The sequence below is a fragment of the Tetrao urogallus genome, assembly GCF_951394365.1.
Source record: "Tetrao urogallus genome assembly, chromosome: 23".
NCBI classification, from domain to species: Eukaryota; Metazoa; Chordata; class Aves; order Galliformes; family Phasianidae; genus Tetrao; species Tetrao urogallus.
Genome location: NC_136836.1, coordinates 5,190,739 through 5,207,292, shown reverse-complemented (window position 1 = coordinate 5,207,292; position 16,554 = coordinate 5,190,739). Strand labels below are relative to the sequence as shown.

At 50.6% G+C, this 16,554-nt stretch overlaps 1 protein-coding gene across 4 annotated transcripts; it reads left to right on the top strand.

Annotated features, from left to right (window-relative positions):
* Window positions 1-7,083: 7,083 nt before the first annotated feature.
* Window positions 7,084-15,904, top strand: PTP4A2 (protein tyrosine phosphatase 4A2; the record flags this gene model as incomplete). 4 transcript variants are annotated; one of them, XM_079546050.1, is made up of 5 exons in its annotated part: window positions 7,084-7,179; window positions 8,647-8,739; window positions 13,415-13,506; window positions 14,329-14,403; window positions 15,502-15,904. In XM_079546050.1, the coding sequence occupies 5 exons, from the start codon at window positions 7,084-7,086 to the stop codon at window positions 15,608-15,610; spliced, it is 465 nt and encodes a 154-aa protein (XP_079402176.1). In that variant the 3' UTR covers window positions 15,611-15,904. The 4 variants fall into 4 exon arrangements, with proteins under 4 accessions (XP_079402176.1, XP_079402175.1, XP_079402177.1 ...); XM_079546049.1 differs by having other exon boundaries at window positions 13,376-13,506; XM_079546051.1 differs by lacking the exon at window positions 8,647-8,739 and having other exon boundaries at window positions 13,376-13,506.
* Window positions 15,905-16,554: the final 650 nt, after the last annotated feature.

Sequence of the window (16,554 nt, the reverse complement as noted above, 5' to 3'; positions counted from 1 at the left end):
CTGCTGTGGGGGTGTCACCATGTGGGGCCATGGCAGGGGTGGCCCCTGCTGGGCGGTGGCCGTGGCTCCTTGGCGTGGTTGGCCGTGAGCTGTGTCCTCCCGGGGCGGCTGTGTGCTCATTGCTCACAGCGTGAGGAGGCAGAAAGTTGGCTTTTAAAGGCTGCTGTATAAATGGAAACCGGCTTTGAAACTCCCCAGATGAGCCAGTCGGGTTCTGACTCAGAACTGCAGTTAGTATTTAAAGAAGAAAAAATGATAAAACCACCACTGGCAACAGCCTAAAAACTCTATCTTCTTATGACTCAACATATAGAAATACTTCGCTGAACTCAATTATTGGAAAGAAAGGATCAGCCTTAATCTGAATTAAAGTAGGAGGCGGCGTCTGCACGTGTATGGCTGCACGGCTCTGCTGGTGACCCCTTCGTGTTCGGCTCTGAGGACGCAGCCCCTGCCCTCGGGCTCAGTTACCTGCGCTGCTGCCCTGGCTGTGGGTGCAGCTGTGACGCTGCACTTTGCCCCTGAGCAGCGGCCTTGGCCCGGAGCCGGCTGGGCCCTGCCTGCCCTTGGCTGCAATGCACAGCTGAAGGCAGCACCCAGGCTGTGGGTCGGGGCTGAGAGTGGCACGGATTGCGGGTTTTGATAAAGTCTTTGGAGGAGACTCGTCAGCGATGCACCGTGCTGAGCCAGCAGAGGAGCGCAGGGCTCTGGGGCTCGGATGAGTGAGGCGGCGTTGGCTCTTAAAGGTGTGGAACAGCTCTGTCTGAGCACTGAGGGGCAGAGCCCTGGGCTGAGGTGTGGGGTGGCTCCCTGTGACGCATGGCGACAGGCTGCATGGCACAGACCTGCTGCTGTGTGCCTGCTGCCCCGTCCCGCGGCCCTGGGCCGGTCGTGAGGCTGAAGCAGCCTTCGGTCTCTTGATGCCTTCTCTGTGCTGACACTTGAGGTGCTGAACTGCTGCCTCTATTCAGGTCGCTTTCAGCTGTGCCTTTGTTTTGTTACCCCTCCTTTCTCTTTTCTGTGCTACAGTTATGTTCCTTCTGGTGACTTGAGCTGGAAGTCAGGCACTGCTTGAAATAATGGACCCTGCGTTTGAACAATTGCAACTTTGTGTGCATGCGGTGAAATTCATCCGCTTAAGTTTCAGTTGTGGGGCCCGATGTGACTCCTGCAGGAGCGCCGGGGCTCTGCGCTGTCATTCTGCCTGCAGAGGTGTCTGACAAATTCAAAGCAGCGAGATGAGTAAGGTGCAAGTAATTCAACTCTGTAGCTTCATAGAATAATATCCCTGCTGCTGTGTGGTTTGAAGTTGCTTTCAAGTCCTGCTTGACTTGTTAATGCTTTTTTTTTTTTTTTTGAGATGTTTCATCCCAAAGTGTGAGAATATTTCCTCAGCTGCCAGGGATGCTGACGTTCTGGTGGAGCTGTGTTCAAACCCCAGCAGGTGCTGCACCTGAACTCACTGTGCTGTTAGGGATCAGTTTAACATCACACAGTGGTGGGCTGTTGTCGAAGTTCCTTCTGATTGTGTGTATTTCAAGTTAAGTGGGATTTTATGGCTGGAAGGGTAAAGCAGTAACTTGAATTCCTTTTTCTTGGGGGAGGGGGCACTTCTGGCTTTCACTTCACTTTCAGGAACACCGAACTTTTCGGATGCGCTATGCAAATAATATTCAAATGTCTTCTGAAGTTTTTTTTCTTTTTAAGCTCGATGGTGGGTGGGGAAGGCGCTCAGAAAATCCCGAGTGGCAGAGGTGTGCTGTGAGCTGCAGGGAGGAGCAGCGTGCAGCTCTGTGCAGTGCAGGTGGTGGTGAAGCTCTGCGTGGCGCCCAGCTTTGGGTTCTGGTTTGGAGCTGTGCTTTTGCTGTGCAGCGTTACGTGCTACCTGTGACGGTTCTCGCTGTTTCCTGACGCATCACTTCTTAACTGAGGTGGTTTTTTTTCTTCTCAATCTTGCTGGGGCAGATTGATATCTGCTGCTGCTCGCAGTCCTGCGTTCGAGCAAAGGAAATGCATGAGTCACTGCAGCGCGGGGCTGTGCTGCAGCAGGCTGTGCTGTGTCAGAGTGCAGCCCTCAGGCACGTGTCTGCCCCAGCAGCTCAGGCACAGGGACCTCATCCAGGAATGCTGCTTCTGGAGTCTGTGTGCAGCAGGGCACGTGAGAGGAGAGGTGTCGTGTCGGGGTCACTAAGGTGCCCTTCTGCTGAGGGTCTCGCTGAAGTCTTGCACTTTAAAGCACCTCATGCTTTGAAGAAACCAAAATTGAGGATGCTTCCGAGCATCTGTTGGTGGGATGTGGGTCGTTCAGAGGTACGGGGTGGGATGGGGAAGTGGAACGTAGCGGGAAAAGTCTCACAGCACTGCAGTGTTGTTCAGAACAGAAATTTTCTGGGAGTTGAGCTTTGTGCTGGCAGTGCTGTGGGTGCTGAGTGCACGCTGCAGGGAAGGCCTTGCAGAGAGGGAAATAAAAGCTGCGGAGTTACCGACTCATTAACACCGAACGTGAATTCCCACTTAATGGGGACAAAGTGAGTTGAGATGGTTTCACAATGCAGACCTTCAGTATCCTCACACAGTGATGGCTCAGCTTTGTACCACATCCTGCACTCCAGCTCGTTTTGGAAGGTGATCCCAGTGACCTTTCGGAGGTATCTGCGTTTTGCAATGGGTGGAAGCTGCAGCTGTTGCAAGCTGTTGATCTGTGCAGAGAAGGAAGCACTTCCAACTGCGTGCTTTGGAGTGAGGAATGCCTGGTGCTGTCCCTTGTTTCTCGTCAGCTCTCTCCCTGGACGTGCTGATGTGCAGTTCAGAAGAGCAAGCTGCTGGCTGGTTCAGGAGTTGCTCTGCTGCTGCGCAGGGCAGCTGCTGGAGGTGGTTTTGTTGGTGCCTTGGTTTTACTCAGGGCAATCTCAGGTGAAATGTCTTTCATGGCAGGAATCCATGGAAGCGTTCTTTCTCAATTAGTTAACTAGCCTAAATAAACAGGCAGAGGCGATGAACAGGTCTGCCCCTTGCTTACATTTCAATCATATTTGTGCATGTTTGTAGTATCTTGAAAAACATTCCTCTCAAATTGGCCTCACTGGGCTTCCTCGAGCTCTGTCAGTGTCTGGAGCTGAGCACGAGGGGTGGGAGCCCAGGGGGCCTCAGTTGTAACTCGCATCAGTCGGCGCACTCAGCCTGGCTGTGAGATGGGCATCTTGACAGATTGTTGTTCCCTGCTAATTAAGTTAAATGACACCAGGTGCCAACCGACTCGCAGGCATGCCCGGTGCCTTTCAGATGCATGAGCTGCTGCTGCCTGTGCTCATCCTGCTGGGTCCCACTGGGCTGCTGCTCCCCATTCTCAGCACTGGGTGCTCCCCGTCCCAGCAGCCATGTAAGACATGTCATCGTTCTTTGGTTTCCATCTCGCTTTCCAAGTACAAAAAGCTGAAGGTTAATTTGCTGAAAAGCTGTTTCTTGTCTCTTATGTTGTAGATAAACTTTGCTGCTGTTTACTGTCATCAATTTGATGGTGCTCAGGTCTTAGAAGTGCAAATTGCTGACATGAGGAGGGAGAAATCTGACAGCACTACCCGGGGAGTTCAGGAGGCTTAGGCAAGGGGTTTTCTGGATTTGCTAATTAAAAGCCCGATCTTCCTTGCTGAACTTCAGCAAAATGCAGTTGGAAGTCACAGGAGGAAGGGATGCATGTGTCAGTAATGAAGCTGTTTTAAAAATAGGAGCGGGTGCTGCATAAACTACTTATCCTTCTGGAAATCATTTTTCAGACTTAAATACAGCGCTTCACGTTCTTAATCACTCCCGAGCCATTAGCTAATTAAGCGCGCTCACGCCGTGCCTCGGGAGGCGCGCTGCCATCGCTGCACCGCAGGCTGAGCGCTGCAGGTCAGGCTGTGCGGCCGGGGCTGCTGAGGTGACAGGAGGAGCCACCTGAATGCCTGGGTGAACAGTGCTTCTAAAACGCCTTTCAGGTAATTGTGTTGAAGTTCTCTCGCTGATTTGCTCAGGGGAGGAGAATTGTAACTGCAGCGACGTGATCTGTTGGGACGCGCGGCTCCGGTGGTGCTGGGTGATGCTCTTCCAATGCCGTGATGGTGCTGTAGAGAAAAACGTCCACGGGGTTTGTTTAAATATGGCACTTGTGCCTCGGACGGCAGTACTCTGTAATGCTGCAAGCCTCTGCTACTCCAATCCAATCCTCCTCTCCTGTGCCAAGATCTGCTGGCGGCTGTTTGTGTTTTAAATGACCCTGCTGGGGCCTCGGGGTGGTTTTGGAGCTGTTCTGGGATGTGAGGCTTCAGGCCAGGATGTGCCAGGTGATGTCAGGGGGTGCTGGGATGGGGCACCCCTTGCGGTACCTGTCAACAAGGCCTCCCTGCGTGGTGCTGTGCAGTGCCTGGGCACTGTGGGTGCTTGGCTCAGCACCGCGGCTCTGGCAGGCTGCTGTGCTCTGAGAAGTCTGAGATGTGGTGGAACGCATGGTAAAGTTGGGACAGATTGCAGGAGCTGGCACTTAAGGACTCAAACGTTGTGAGTTCAGAGGGACTCTGCCAGCCAGGGTGAGCCCTGATCCCACAGTCCCTGTGCTGATAAATTATCCCTGGATTCCTCTCTGAAACTTATATTTGAGTCCCTCGGAGGAAGAACTGCTTTGAGACTGGGGGAGGTTATTGAAAACATCTTTGTTCTTGCCTCTGGCAACCTAATTAATGCATTTTTTTGGCATTGAGAGCTGTTCTTTAAGGAAATAATTGCTGTTCTCTGGGTGATTTTTGACTTGGTGTCAGTGAAAGAGGTAATTCTGCCGTCCTTAATTTGTCTGTTTTGAGATGAGGGTCTCATTAAAGGGCTGAGTGCTGCTGAGGTTTGGGGTGGAACTTCCCTGCGTGCCCCTCATTGCAGAATGGCAGGGCGCTGCTCTGACCTCCATTGGGCACGGAGCGGCTCCAGGGCGCAGCTCTGCCTGCCTGCAGCTGTTTGCTGCTGTCTTTAGCACAAGTCTTGGTGATTCTTTGGCTTTACGCTTTCTCTTATTGAGTTTAAGGGTCTGTTTCGGTATTCCAAAATAGCCGATGCCATTTGGTGAAGTTTTTCTGCCCAGCAGAGCTGTTTTCCTTCTCTGAGGACCCACAGGCAGTGCTCTGCGTTCTCTGTGCCCCGGGAGGTGATGGAGCTCTTTGTTCCACGCCTTTGGATGTGACACATTACTGACCTACTTAGGTTTGCTGTCACCAGATCCAGGAGGGCTGCGTTGCGAAACAGCAGGAAGTGAGACGTGGAATGTTCTGCCTGCAGTTAAACTTCAACCTGCTGTGATGTCACATCGGAGCCTCCTGAGCTGTGCTGCAGGGAGAGCGCGGTCCCACGCGGCTCAGCTGCGTGCGCGGAAAGCTGCTCTGTGTGCTGGGTCAGCTCTGGGTCTCCAGTATTGAGCTAGCATCACTTTGCTCTGCTTCCATTCCCCTAAGGGCTGGGGTAGAGCTGTGCCGTTGTGGCTTTTCTTGCTGTTGCTAAACCAGCTGTGCTTTGAATCCTCCGTGTTAAGGTTGGGAGCTGCTGCCTGGATGCCCTGGGCTGTAAACGGGTAGGGCTGCGAATAACTGGAAGTTGTTACTGTGAAATGAGCCCTGTGTTGCTTTGGAGATGACAGATTCTAGGGGTGTGTGCTGCTGCGGGGCGGCTGCTGGTGAGGCTGGAGGTGCTTCTGTGCCAGCAGCAGCTCACACACACGGCACTCGCACCCTCCTTTCTTTTCTCATTCCAAAAACGAAGCTGTAGCACAGCGCAGTTCCCAACGCGTGCTTTGTTAACAGCGTGCAGCAGAGCTGGGAAGGAGCTGGAACTGTCACCACATCAGTGATTGAAGTCAGGGCTGGGGAGCAGCAGTAACAGCAGCTGCTGGTTCTGCCTCCGTGACTGCAGCTCCTGTGTTGCTGTTTGGCCCTGGGATGTCCTCAGCTTTCTGCTGCACCTGGAGGTTTTTGGTTTGCCCCGTTCCGAGTGCTCTGAAGCATTGACGTACAAAACATTCACTCCTGTTTGCTTTCTGCTCGTTATTGCCTTGCTTGCTAAGGGTGGCAGTCACTGGAAACGTGGTTGGTTTTTTTTTCTGGGCAGTTTTAGTCATCCTTGTTTTCATAAATGGTTATAAATGGTACAAGCTTGATTCAAAGGTACAATTTGTTTGTGTAGGATTGGTCTGCTGTTTTCTCTTATGAAATGTTTATGAGCATCAGATGCGCTGAGGCTTCTTCTGAACAGTTTGTTTTCGGGGCTCTCAGGGCAATGGTTGATCAAAGTCTGAAACTGCATTTGATCAGAATCCTCCACAGGCGGGGAAGGAGCCCTGCTTTGTGCTGCGCTGACAGCGGAGCCGACGTTGGCGTCCTCTCATCTCCACCCGCACTGCTGCGAAGGCCTGGAGCCACAGCAGCGCCTGGTGCTGCCGCCAGGGCAGCTGCCCCCTCTGACCTGCTGTCCTTCTCTCCTCAGGTGTTCTGTTGGAATTTACGCCGCACATTTATGGCGATTCTGAGCGTGAGGGCAGAGTTCTGCCAGGCCCAGCACAGCGCCCTGGCCGACGAGTGAGCGCAGGGCCTTGGTGCCAGACCCGCATTGCCTCGAGGACTCCGGCACAGCGAGCACACGCAGATATATGGGATATCTCCTGCACCTGGGAAGCGTGTTCCTTTTACTGACTCTAGCAAAACTAAGCGTCAAGAAAACAAAGTGGAGAGAAAACCTGCCCTTACTTTTTTGCCTCACCAGTGCCTAAATGTAGAACAGGCTGCCTAGTCTTGCACGTGGAGCTGTGGAGTCTGAAGGAAACCACCTGCAGCAACCGAGGCCGAAGTTGAATTCACGTGGATTCTGAAGCAAACCTGCTTTTGTAGAAGCGAGATCTTTAAGGAACAAACAAGCTCTGATCAATCCCAGCCATTTTAGTGGTCTTTTAATGTTTTCTGCTGTGAAACGTTTCCAAGGTTATTGATTTTTTTTTTTTTTTTTTTTCCTTTTCCTTTTTTTTTTTTCCTCTTTTTTTAAATTTTTTGGCCCCTCACACATTTTGCTGCCATTATGAACCGTCCAGCCCCCGTGGAGATCAGCTACGACGGCATGCGTTTCCTCATCACTCACAACCCCACCAATGCGACCCTCTGCAGGTTCATAGAGGTAAGGCGTCCATCAGCCTCGTCCTTCCTTCCTCCCTGACCCGCTCCTGCTTTCTGCACCGCTGAGCAGCACTGTGCTGCATTCACACCTCTTGTTCACAAAGCTGTGCTGTGCATTACATGCTGGCTTTTTCCCTGCATGTGGCAGGGGGTTGGAGATTCGTGATCTTTGAGGCCCCTTCCAACCGTGGCCGTTCTGTGATTTTGTCCTTAATACATAATTGATATTCTCTTGACAGTGCAAGAATTCACACGAGTGCAGGATTTGGAAAAAAGTAATCAGTCATTGAGAGATTGAAGGAGTTTCCATTTTAAGAATGCAGGCCTGCATCTTTGCCATTGTTGTTGTCCTGGCTTGGAAAGGACTGCATGTTCTGTGACTCTAAACGTTAGTTTTCATTAAGTAATACATTGCTTCTAATATATTGCTGATCTTTTGGCTTTGAAAGTAGTAGCTGATGGAATTATAACTGGTTTATGATCTTTGTTATCCCTAAAATAGGATTCACGCAGTACTTACGTGGATGTTTTGGCTTGCAGGGTGTTTTCTCCAAACCCTTCTGCTCCCTGAGTTGTCAGGTATTTCAGGTCCCAGAATTTGTCCCTGAGAAATGCCATCTGCCTGGTCCAGCGACAGGGAGCCATCTTTGATGGATGGTGGATCAGAGCATTATTGACACAAAAGTCAGAAATAACACAAAATTGAATCCTTGGTTGTCTGGAAAATTAACAGGTGGTATAATGGAAAAACCAGTGGGGCAGCCTGCGCTCTGGTTTGCTCCAAATCTGCCCAATCTTTGTGCCCTTTTAGGTCACTTCCATTGCAAAGCACTCTGTTCCACCAGATGCTGTTGTCAGGCTGCAGCTCAGCACAGAGCACAGATATTAGTGCTTCATCCTGTCTGAATGCCGCGTGGCTTTTGGTCTTACTGTGGATTGCCTTCCTTCATCAGCAGGCTTCTGCCTGAACAGATATTGCTGCTAATTGGCCCAAGGTACAGGGGCTCGGTGCAAACACGAGAGGAAATTGTGCTTGCTGTGTGAACCTTCAAAGTGAACTGGAGCGGCCTTTGTTTGATCTTCTGATTATTTATCAAGCACAGTGTGCTGCTTACTGCACGGTGGCGTGTTCTGCTCCTCCCTGCCAGTGCTGGCTGAAGCCAACAGTCCCAGGCTTCTATTTAAAGAGAAAAAGAAGCTGTGTGGGGAGGATAAGCAGCTATTTTCATTTTCTCACGTGCGTTCTTTGTTTGCAGCCTGACTTTTCCCTGGAAAGAAAGTTCTGAGAAGTTTCATGCTCGTTCCTGTCCCTTGTAACCGTTCAGCAGGTCAGGGCTGCTCCTTTCAGGGCTGGCCCTCCCTCCCTCGCTGCGCAGTCACCTTTGATCCATGTGAGAGTGTTTGGTTTTGGTGCTGCTCCGTTTCTCCCCCTCCCGCTGCACTCATTTGTTTTTCCTTCTTCTCAAAGGAGCTGAAGAAGTATGGAGTGACAACCTTGGTGCGAGTCTGTGATGCCACCTATGATAAAGCTCCTATCGAAAAGGAAGGAATCCAAGTTCTAGTGAGTTGCCTTTTAAAACTGTCTTGACATTGGAAATCACTTGCAGATGAGGGTGGGGATAGCCTCTGTGCCTTGGGAGGAGCTGGCTGTCTCAGACTGGCCAAAAGCTGTGTGATCCCTGCGTCAGGCAGAGCTGGCTTTGAGATGCTTGCTGTGCCTCCCTGAAATGTACTTGCTGATTCATTTCTACAGCTTCACTTGGAATAGAAATGTCTATTCCTGGGTTTGTTGAGATATTTTGGGTTGCATTTTAGTGACTGGGCTGATACTAATCCAGTGTGAACTCACAGTTTGTGGTCTGTTCAGCCTTGTGTTTCATGCAGTTCATCTCAGTCCTTTTCCCCTGATACAGCACTTGGCATTGCTGTTGGCCTTCTCAGGATGAAGATAAAGCTCTGCTCTCACACGTTCAAACTGCTGCCTTATGAGACCACTGAGCATTGAGAGGCTGCTTTTTGTGCAAACACGAGGCTCCCACAGCTCGCAGGAGCAGCTGCTGATGGCAGCACTTCCCTGCTCGCCTCCACTGCAGTGCTGCCCTGAGCTGCTGCTCTCACCGTGAGCGTTGCACAGTGGCTGTGCTGTCTGCTCCTGCTTGGTGCTTAGGGCAGGATTTTTGTACAGCCGTGTGCTCACCCTGCACTTGCAGGCAGTATTTTTCCAGGCACTTCTTCCGGGTTATGATAGGGCGTTAGATATAATCAGTTTATTTTACTGGAGTAATGCTGTTGTGAGGCCAGAAATTGCACCTAACCTTCTTGCAGGTAGTCCCTATTGGTTGTGGGTGCTGGTGTTTTGCTTTTTGGATTTTAATGGCTCGATCGGAGGAAAGCCTGCATGGTTTTCCATTAGGAGAAAAACTCGTACCCCGGCACAGCTGCAAAAGCTGGAAGCTCCACATGCAGGTCAGTCAGGTTCCTTGGCTCCAGGTCCCAGTGCACATCTACTCCGGTTCCAGGCAGCCACGTGTGCCTGTGTTGTTGGAAAGATCAGCCGCTCAGGTTCCAGCGGCTGGATGTGGAACAGCGTTTCTGCTCCTCAGAGCTGCCTTGGGCTCAGGCTGTGCTGTGTGTTCAGCACTCCAGCTGTGATACTCCTGGGGTTGCCAGAAAATGGAAGGATTAAAGGCGTGCTGTGTAAGCCATCAGAGCCCTGCCTTAAGCTGGGGCTTAAGTGTTTGCGTTGCTGTGGGAGAGCAGAGATGTGTGTCCCTCCTGAGGGCTGCTCCCCTGCTGTTCTGCTGCCCTTGGCCCCGCAGCCGGCGTGCAGCCCCCCTTGCCCTCAGCAGCAGGAGCCTGAGTGCTCTGTGCTGTGGAGCTTCTGAAAGGGGCCGGGGATTGCAGTTCCCAAGAAATAAACAAAACAAAACCCAACTTGTTGGCGAGGTTTGAACTGAAAGCCGTTTTTTGAGGAAGCTTTTCAAAAACTGGAAATGGTGTTTCCACCAGTTCTGCTAAGCATAATTCTCCTGAAGAGCCTCTCACTTTGAGTAACACGCAGTCATGTGCCCGCGCACGTTTGCCTTCCCACGTTCAGCACAGCACAGCTCTTCTGAGCCTTTCTCTGCTGCAGGAGGCAGAAGGGGAGGCTGTAAATCCAGCAGACATCTGTTGTGTGCAGCAGAAGGCAGGAGGAGATGGGAGGGTTTGCTGCCGGCGTCATTGCTGGTGCTGATGATCCCGGTCACGATGCTGTGTTAGTAACTCACTGTACTGCAGTGGTGTTTTGGGATGTGAGATAAGTTTAGCTGGCTGCTGACATGGCCACCTCCTGCTTTTCCTTCCTGTTAATGCGTGCTTCTCCAAAACGGAGTCCTGTTGCTGTTCAGAAGCAGTGTTGAGTTACTGGCTGAAAGCACAACAGGTCGTTACTTAGAGCTGATGGCTCATAGAAGTCATGAAGATTAAAAACAGCCTGGGGGAGATTAGGGTCTATTTTAAAACTGTTGAGGTCGGAAGCGCAGGGGAGCCCCAGAAAATGAGAGCATTTCAGCAAAGCCTGCCCTCGTGCCATGGTGCAGTGCTGTGTGCTGGCAGGAGGGGAGGAGCAGGGAGATGCTTTGGCAGATGGCACAGTGAGAAACCAGAGAATTAGAGGCTCTGTGCTTGGTGTAGCACTACTGCACACGTGTTTATCAACAGAGATTAAATCCAGGAGGCAGGAGGTGGGGATGGGTTCAGTTCCTGTGGGTTTCTGTGTGGTTCTTACAGTTGTGTTGACATGTAAGGGCTCAGTGTAGAAATGGTATGTCAAGAAAAGCTTGTTTTTTCCTGAAAGTGTTCTTGCTGAGTAGCAGCCAACGAGTTTTGTTCTGTGGATCTGGGGCACGTTTTGTTGTTGTGCTTCTGCCTGTCCTGCTCTGACTGTGTGCTCCTGGAGCAGAACTTGCTCCATAAGTGCCCCCAGGGGAGGTGGGGGGTGGCTTCCTGTCCAGCAGCTGCACGCAGCGTGGCCATGGGTTGCTGGTAAAGGTGAGAAGCTCCCACACCGGTGGCACAGTCTTGCCCTGTTCTGGGAGCATTTGGGAAAAGGGATCTTTGTCACTTGAGTCCTGCTGCAGCTCCTCGGGCACCTCTGTTGTGCGTTGGCAGTCCTGTGGGTGCTGCAGGCTGTGCTGCTGAGCAGAGTCCTCCAGACAGAGGGTGAATAAAACCACCCTCTTCTTGCCTATCTTCCTTCCCAGCTGCTGCAGGGTGGCACAGCCGAGCTGCGTTTGCTGTTTGTGCAAACCCAGTGCATCATCCTGGTTACTAATGATTGTTTTGGTCGCAGAGCCTAGCAATTTGTTTTCTCTGCTGACTGACAGGAATTCAAAGGATTGCTGGCAGAACTCATAATTAGCAGAGAAAAACTTGCAGAACTTTGTTGCTATTACTCCTGTGGTCCCAGAATTATGCGTGTTTCTCATTCTGGGCAGCGTCCCTCCAGTGCTAATTTGATGTTGGTGCTGTGCTGCTACTGCGAAGGCGATGCTCTGTGAGGAAACGAGGGCTGTCATTAATTCAGACCAGCACAAGACGTGTGTGGACGTGAGGATTAACACGTAAACAAAAGCAAAATAACAGCAGCATCCCGTATTTGGTCTGCAGGAAAGGATTTCAATCCGACCCAGAGCCAGAGACATAAATCCTGTTCTCTGCTGTGAGCTTCGAAAGGAAGCATCCTGCAGTGGGGCAGTGGGTGACACTGGGCCTGAAATAACACCGCTCCCAGGGTGGGATTGAGTGGAACTTCTTGGAAAAGCCTTTGATTGGGACAAACAAGGTTTACTTTTCTTGTTTCCGTAACCTTTTATTTTGCCACGTTGTCCCAGGTAATTTCATTTTCCTGCTTCCTTTGTGAAGGAGTTTGCAGCACTCTGCAGACTTTGTGTCTTTCAGCATTGATCACAAAGTTATTTCGGTAACCCAAAGCTTCTGTGTTTGTAGCTGTAAGGCAGAGCTGCTCCTCACAGCTTCTTGTTGCCTGTGAGGCGCTCCTGGGCTGCACTCCTTGATGCTGCACGGCTGTGCCTGCTCTGCAGGAGGCATTGGTGTGGCTGGAAGTGCATTTCAAGCTGAACAACAACGATTTTTCAACCCTCGTGCACGTTCAGTTTGCCCGTGTTCTTGCAGCTTCAGCGAACGTGTCTGGATGTGAAGCCGTCCTTCAGAAACTCCGTGAGAAGCTTGGCTCTAGGCAGTGAGGAGGAGGACGACTCCTTTCAAAGCCGTTTCCTTTCCATCTGAAGAGTTCCTCAGACAATACGAAGCTCTGGTTATGAGCCTTTTATCAGATTGCCTTGCAGACTGCCCATGAAAGTGCCAAACGACCGGGAAGTCTTCCTTCCCCTGCACAGAGCAGCGCTTTGCAGCCCCGCTGCGGTGGAGGAGGTGGCAGCGCTGTGCTGGGCTGGGGATGCAGGCGTGCAGCACTGCTCTTAGCACAGCATCCAGGAGAGCTGTGACCTGCAGGCCATGGGGAGCTTCTGTGTGCAGTTCTGATGTGCAGCCGTGCTGATGGCGCTGCGTGCGGCCTAGAGGATTTAAATGTTGGCAACTCCTTTTATGGGCAGAAGTGAAGTTTGAAATGCTGCTTGGCTGCTGTTTTTGCCCTTCTCCAAGCACTTCTTTTTTCCTATTTGTGAGATGTTTGATTATTTATTTATTTTTAATTTGGAAATACCCGGGCAGCTTTGAGCCTCGCTGGTGGGACGCTGTGCAGGCGGGCAGGCTGTGTGTGGGGCTGTTGTGGAGGACCTTCGCACACCGTCTGTAGTACAAATAGGGCTATGAAAGGTGGTCACAACCACAGGCAAGTCTACAGAGTTTTCATCTTTCAGATATTTATTGGAAACGCCTATTGATTTTCACACATTCATAATGCAGTGAGATTTTAAAGGCAGCTATTTCTCTAAGAATTCTATACTGTGAGGAAGCTAACGTAGGGTTTTATTGAAATTGTATTGAAAAGTCTAATTAGCAGCGCATTACGATATCGACTGGTGAACTTCTAACTAGAAAAAGAGCCCCAGAACGGCCAGCGTGCCGTGCAGTGCCCTGCTCTGCCCATTAGTTACCTTGCTGGTAACCACGTGTTGAAAACTGTGTGCATCTGCCTGCGGTGCCCCAGGAGCTGACCTGTGCTTCCCTTCCAGGACTGGCCGTTCGATGACGGAGCGCCACCCCCCAGTCAGATCGTTGACGACTGGCTCAACCTGTTGAAAACCAAATTCCGTGAAGAGAGCGGATGTTGTGTTGCTGTTCACTGTGTTGCAGGGTTGGGAAGGTCGGTGTCGCGTAGCAGAGCGTTAAACCTCAGCTGTAGGAGGTTGATACATCTGTATTTTTAAAGTGGCTTCTGAGATTTCAGATTGTTCCCCTTGGAGAGAGAATCGCTATTTATGTGTGTGCAGGACGGCGGTGGCGGTTTTCTGCTGAACCACTTTTCTGTGTGGCTCTAAGCACAAGCCGTCCAACTGCTGACACCTGCTTAATCCCTCACTGCTGTCAGGGCGCCTGCTGCACCTGTGTGTGCTTAGCAGAGCGAAATCCATCCAGGAGCAAGTCAGTGTGCTCCGTGACTCCAGCTTGTTTGTGAAGCCGGCTCTTTGCACTTCACTGATACCTGAGATGAGGATCCCAAAGTAGGGAACTTGACTTTATTGCTGCTGGGACACCCAGGTACGTGTGCAGCATGTATTAAAGATTTATCTCTGGAAGTCGTCCGTTGAATGCTTTGTGCTCCTGTCCCACGCACAGCTAAACCTGCGGTGTCATAAGAAGCAAAGTGCATCCCAGAGATACTGCAGGCTCCTTTTAGCAGAGTAGAAAACGAGGTTATGGTGAAATGAGAGAGCGTGAAAATAGAGAATTATTGTTTTGTGCCCCAAACACTGAAGAGGCTGCGGATTTCTGTGTGTGCACACTGCAAGCAGAGCTATCTGCTGGAAAGTTCTGCATTAAATACTCAGCAGGCAAATGTCTTTCTGTAGATAACATTCAAAGAGAAGATGTTTAAACTGTTTGTTTATGGATAAACTCGATGTATTTGGAGGGATTCAGTGTAGTGTTTCCTTGGGTATTCCTTACGTACTGATTTCTCCTGCAGGGCTCCTGTCCTGGTTGCACTTGCTCTCCTTGAATGTGGAATGAAGTACGAAGATGCAGTTCAGTTTATAAGGCAGTAAGTTCAACTTCCTTTTCTCTGTTTGTTCTATTTGGACAGCATGCATCTTCAGCAGAGCTTATTTGATTTCTGACTCGTTTTCTTCTTGCTATGAGCTAACTGTGGCAGGCGTGACTTTGACACGGTTGCTGAGGCTTTGGCCCTTTCTGTCTGTTTACAGATGAGGTGTTTTCCCCCAGCTCTCTTTTCTTTCTGATTTATTGTAAATCTTGGCTTACACATCGAGGCGCTGCACCGAGGACCCCAAAGCTTCTGGAGCTGGGGGAGGCCTGCAGGCAGGGCTGTGAGCTCTGTGGTTGCGGCTGGCTGTGAACCGGTTGCTCCTTGCCCAAAAAACCAGGGTGGTTTGGGCCCCCAGCAGCACCATTTTCCCAGCAAGCGAGCGAGGGCAGCACTGTGCAGCGTTGTGCACGAGGGCAGCATCCACTCAGGAGATGTCAGCAGCCCCCTTATCTGGGAAATAGCAGAACTGGTAAAGGATGAGCCTGCGGAGCTCTGCTGGCGCGCTGATAGCATCGGATCTTGAAATGAAGCCCAGCGGGTATGATGATGTTGAATGAGCTTTGCCCAGAAAGCAATTTGTCTCCTTATGGATTCCCAGGGTCTTTGGTTATCTTTGTAAACTATATTGCTGTCAAAAGATTTTTCTGAACTTCGCCCTTTCTTAAATTCCTTTTTTTCCTCTTCCTAGATACAGTACCTTTCACGTTGAGAAGTTCTTTTCTGAGCATCTCTTACGTGTTTCTGTCTGGCTGCCACGGGCTTGCCTGGCTAATCTCAGTAGCACATGCATCTGCAGGGAAGGGGTGACCTTGTGGTGCTCAGTGGCTGCTGCTGCTGATGGAAATAAACTCTGCCAATGCAAGGAAACCTCCTGAAACTTGCTAACGGGATTTTGATTGTGATATTGGCACGTGGGTAATGAAGTGCATGCGCTGGCCCAGCTCCTTTCCCTGGGTTGCCAGTGGGCTCACAGCTTATCGCAGACACTGTTTTATGGATACAGAAAGGCCTTGAAATGTGTGAGCTTGAGTATCGCAGTGACTGAAGCAGTACTTTTGCCATTGATGTCAGCCTTCGTTCTGTTTGTTTTAGGAAAAGGAGGGGAGCTTTCAATTCCAAACAGCTGCTTTACCTTGAGAAATACCGACCTAAGATGCGATTACGCTTCAAAGATGCCAACAGTCACTGCTGTGTTCAGTAGAAAATCTCAGATGAAGATGGCACTGTTTTCTGGACTCTTGGCACCTGGAAATGTGAATCTGGAATCAAACTGCGTCATCAGATGAGCGGTGGAGTCAGTGCTCCTCAACCTCTGTCCTAATGATGGTGATGATTGGAAAAAATAAAATAAAAAATTAAGAGAAACATTTCAGTGAAGGATTATTTTCTCCTTAAGCTGCAGTTTGAACATCTGCAAGGAGAAAATGAGTTTCCGAACCCTCTGTATTTTTAACTTTTTAAGAAAAGAAATAAAGTAAATTTTATGTCTAAGGAAAACCAGCAGAGCATTGGCTTGTGCAGAAACTATTTTTTTTTCTTGGTCTGAGAAAAGTCCCCCTCAATTAGGGCCGCTGCATCCGTTGCAGTGGGACTCTCCTCAGTAGCGCTGCCTTTCCTTAGCAGCCAGGCGTGAGGAGAAGCCTTGGCAGCGCTGGGAGCGACCTGCTGGCCTTCAGCCCCATCTGGGCGCCCTGGGATTCCTGGTGGCTGCGCTGGTGGGGCTGAGCAGCTTCCTGGTGGGCTTCAGCATTGATCCTCAGCCGGGTGTCTGTGGCGAATCTCCTGCAGGCCTTTTCTGATTGGTGGGAGCTAACGACGTTGGCTGTGTGTCTGTCTGTCCAAATCTTACTTCTCCAAAGCATTTGGCTGGGATGTTGCTTGTCTTTGTGTTGTTAGATGAAAGAAATCTATCCTGGCAGAAGACTGATGGTCAGGAGTGACGTCAGTGAGGGGCAGCTTGGACAAGGAGTGAAGTTTAACTCGCCTGTCTTGAGGAGGAGGAAAAGGCTCCTTGGTGCTGCCTGGGTGCTCTGCCTTGCTGAACAGTGATTCAGGGCTTGGGGGGGGTCTCGTTTGCATTGTGCATGAGGTGTGAATATAGTATGCACACAGAGATGTCCACACAGAAATGCCTGGGGGATTTTC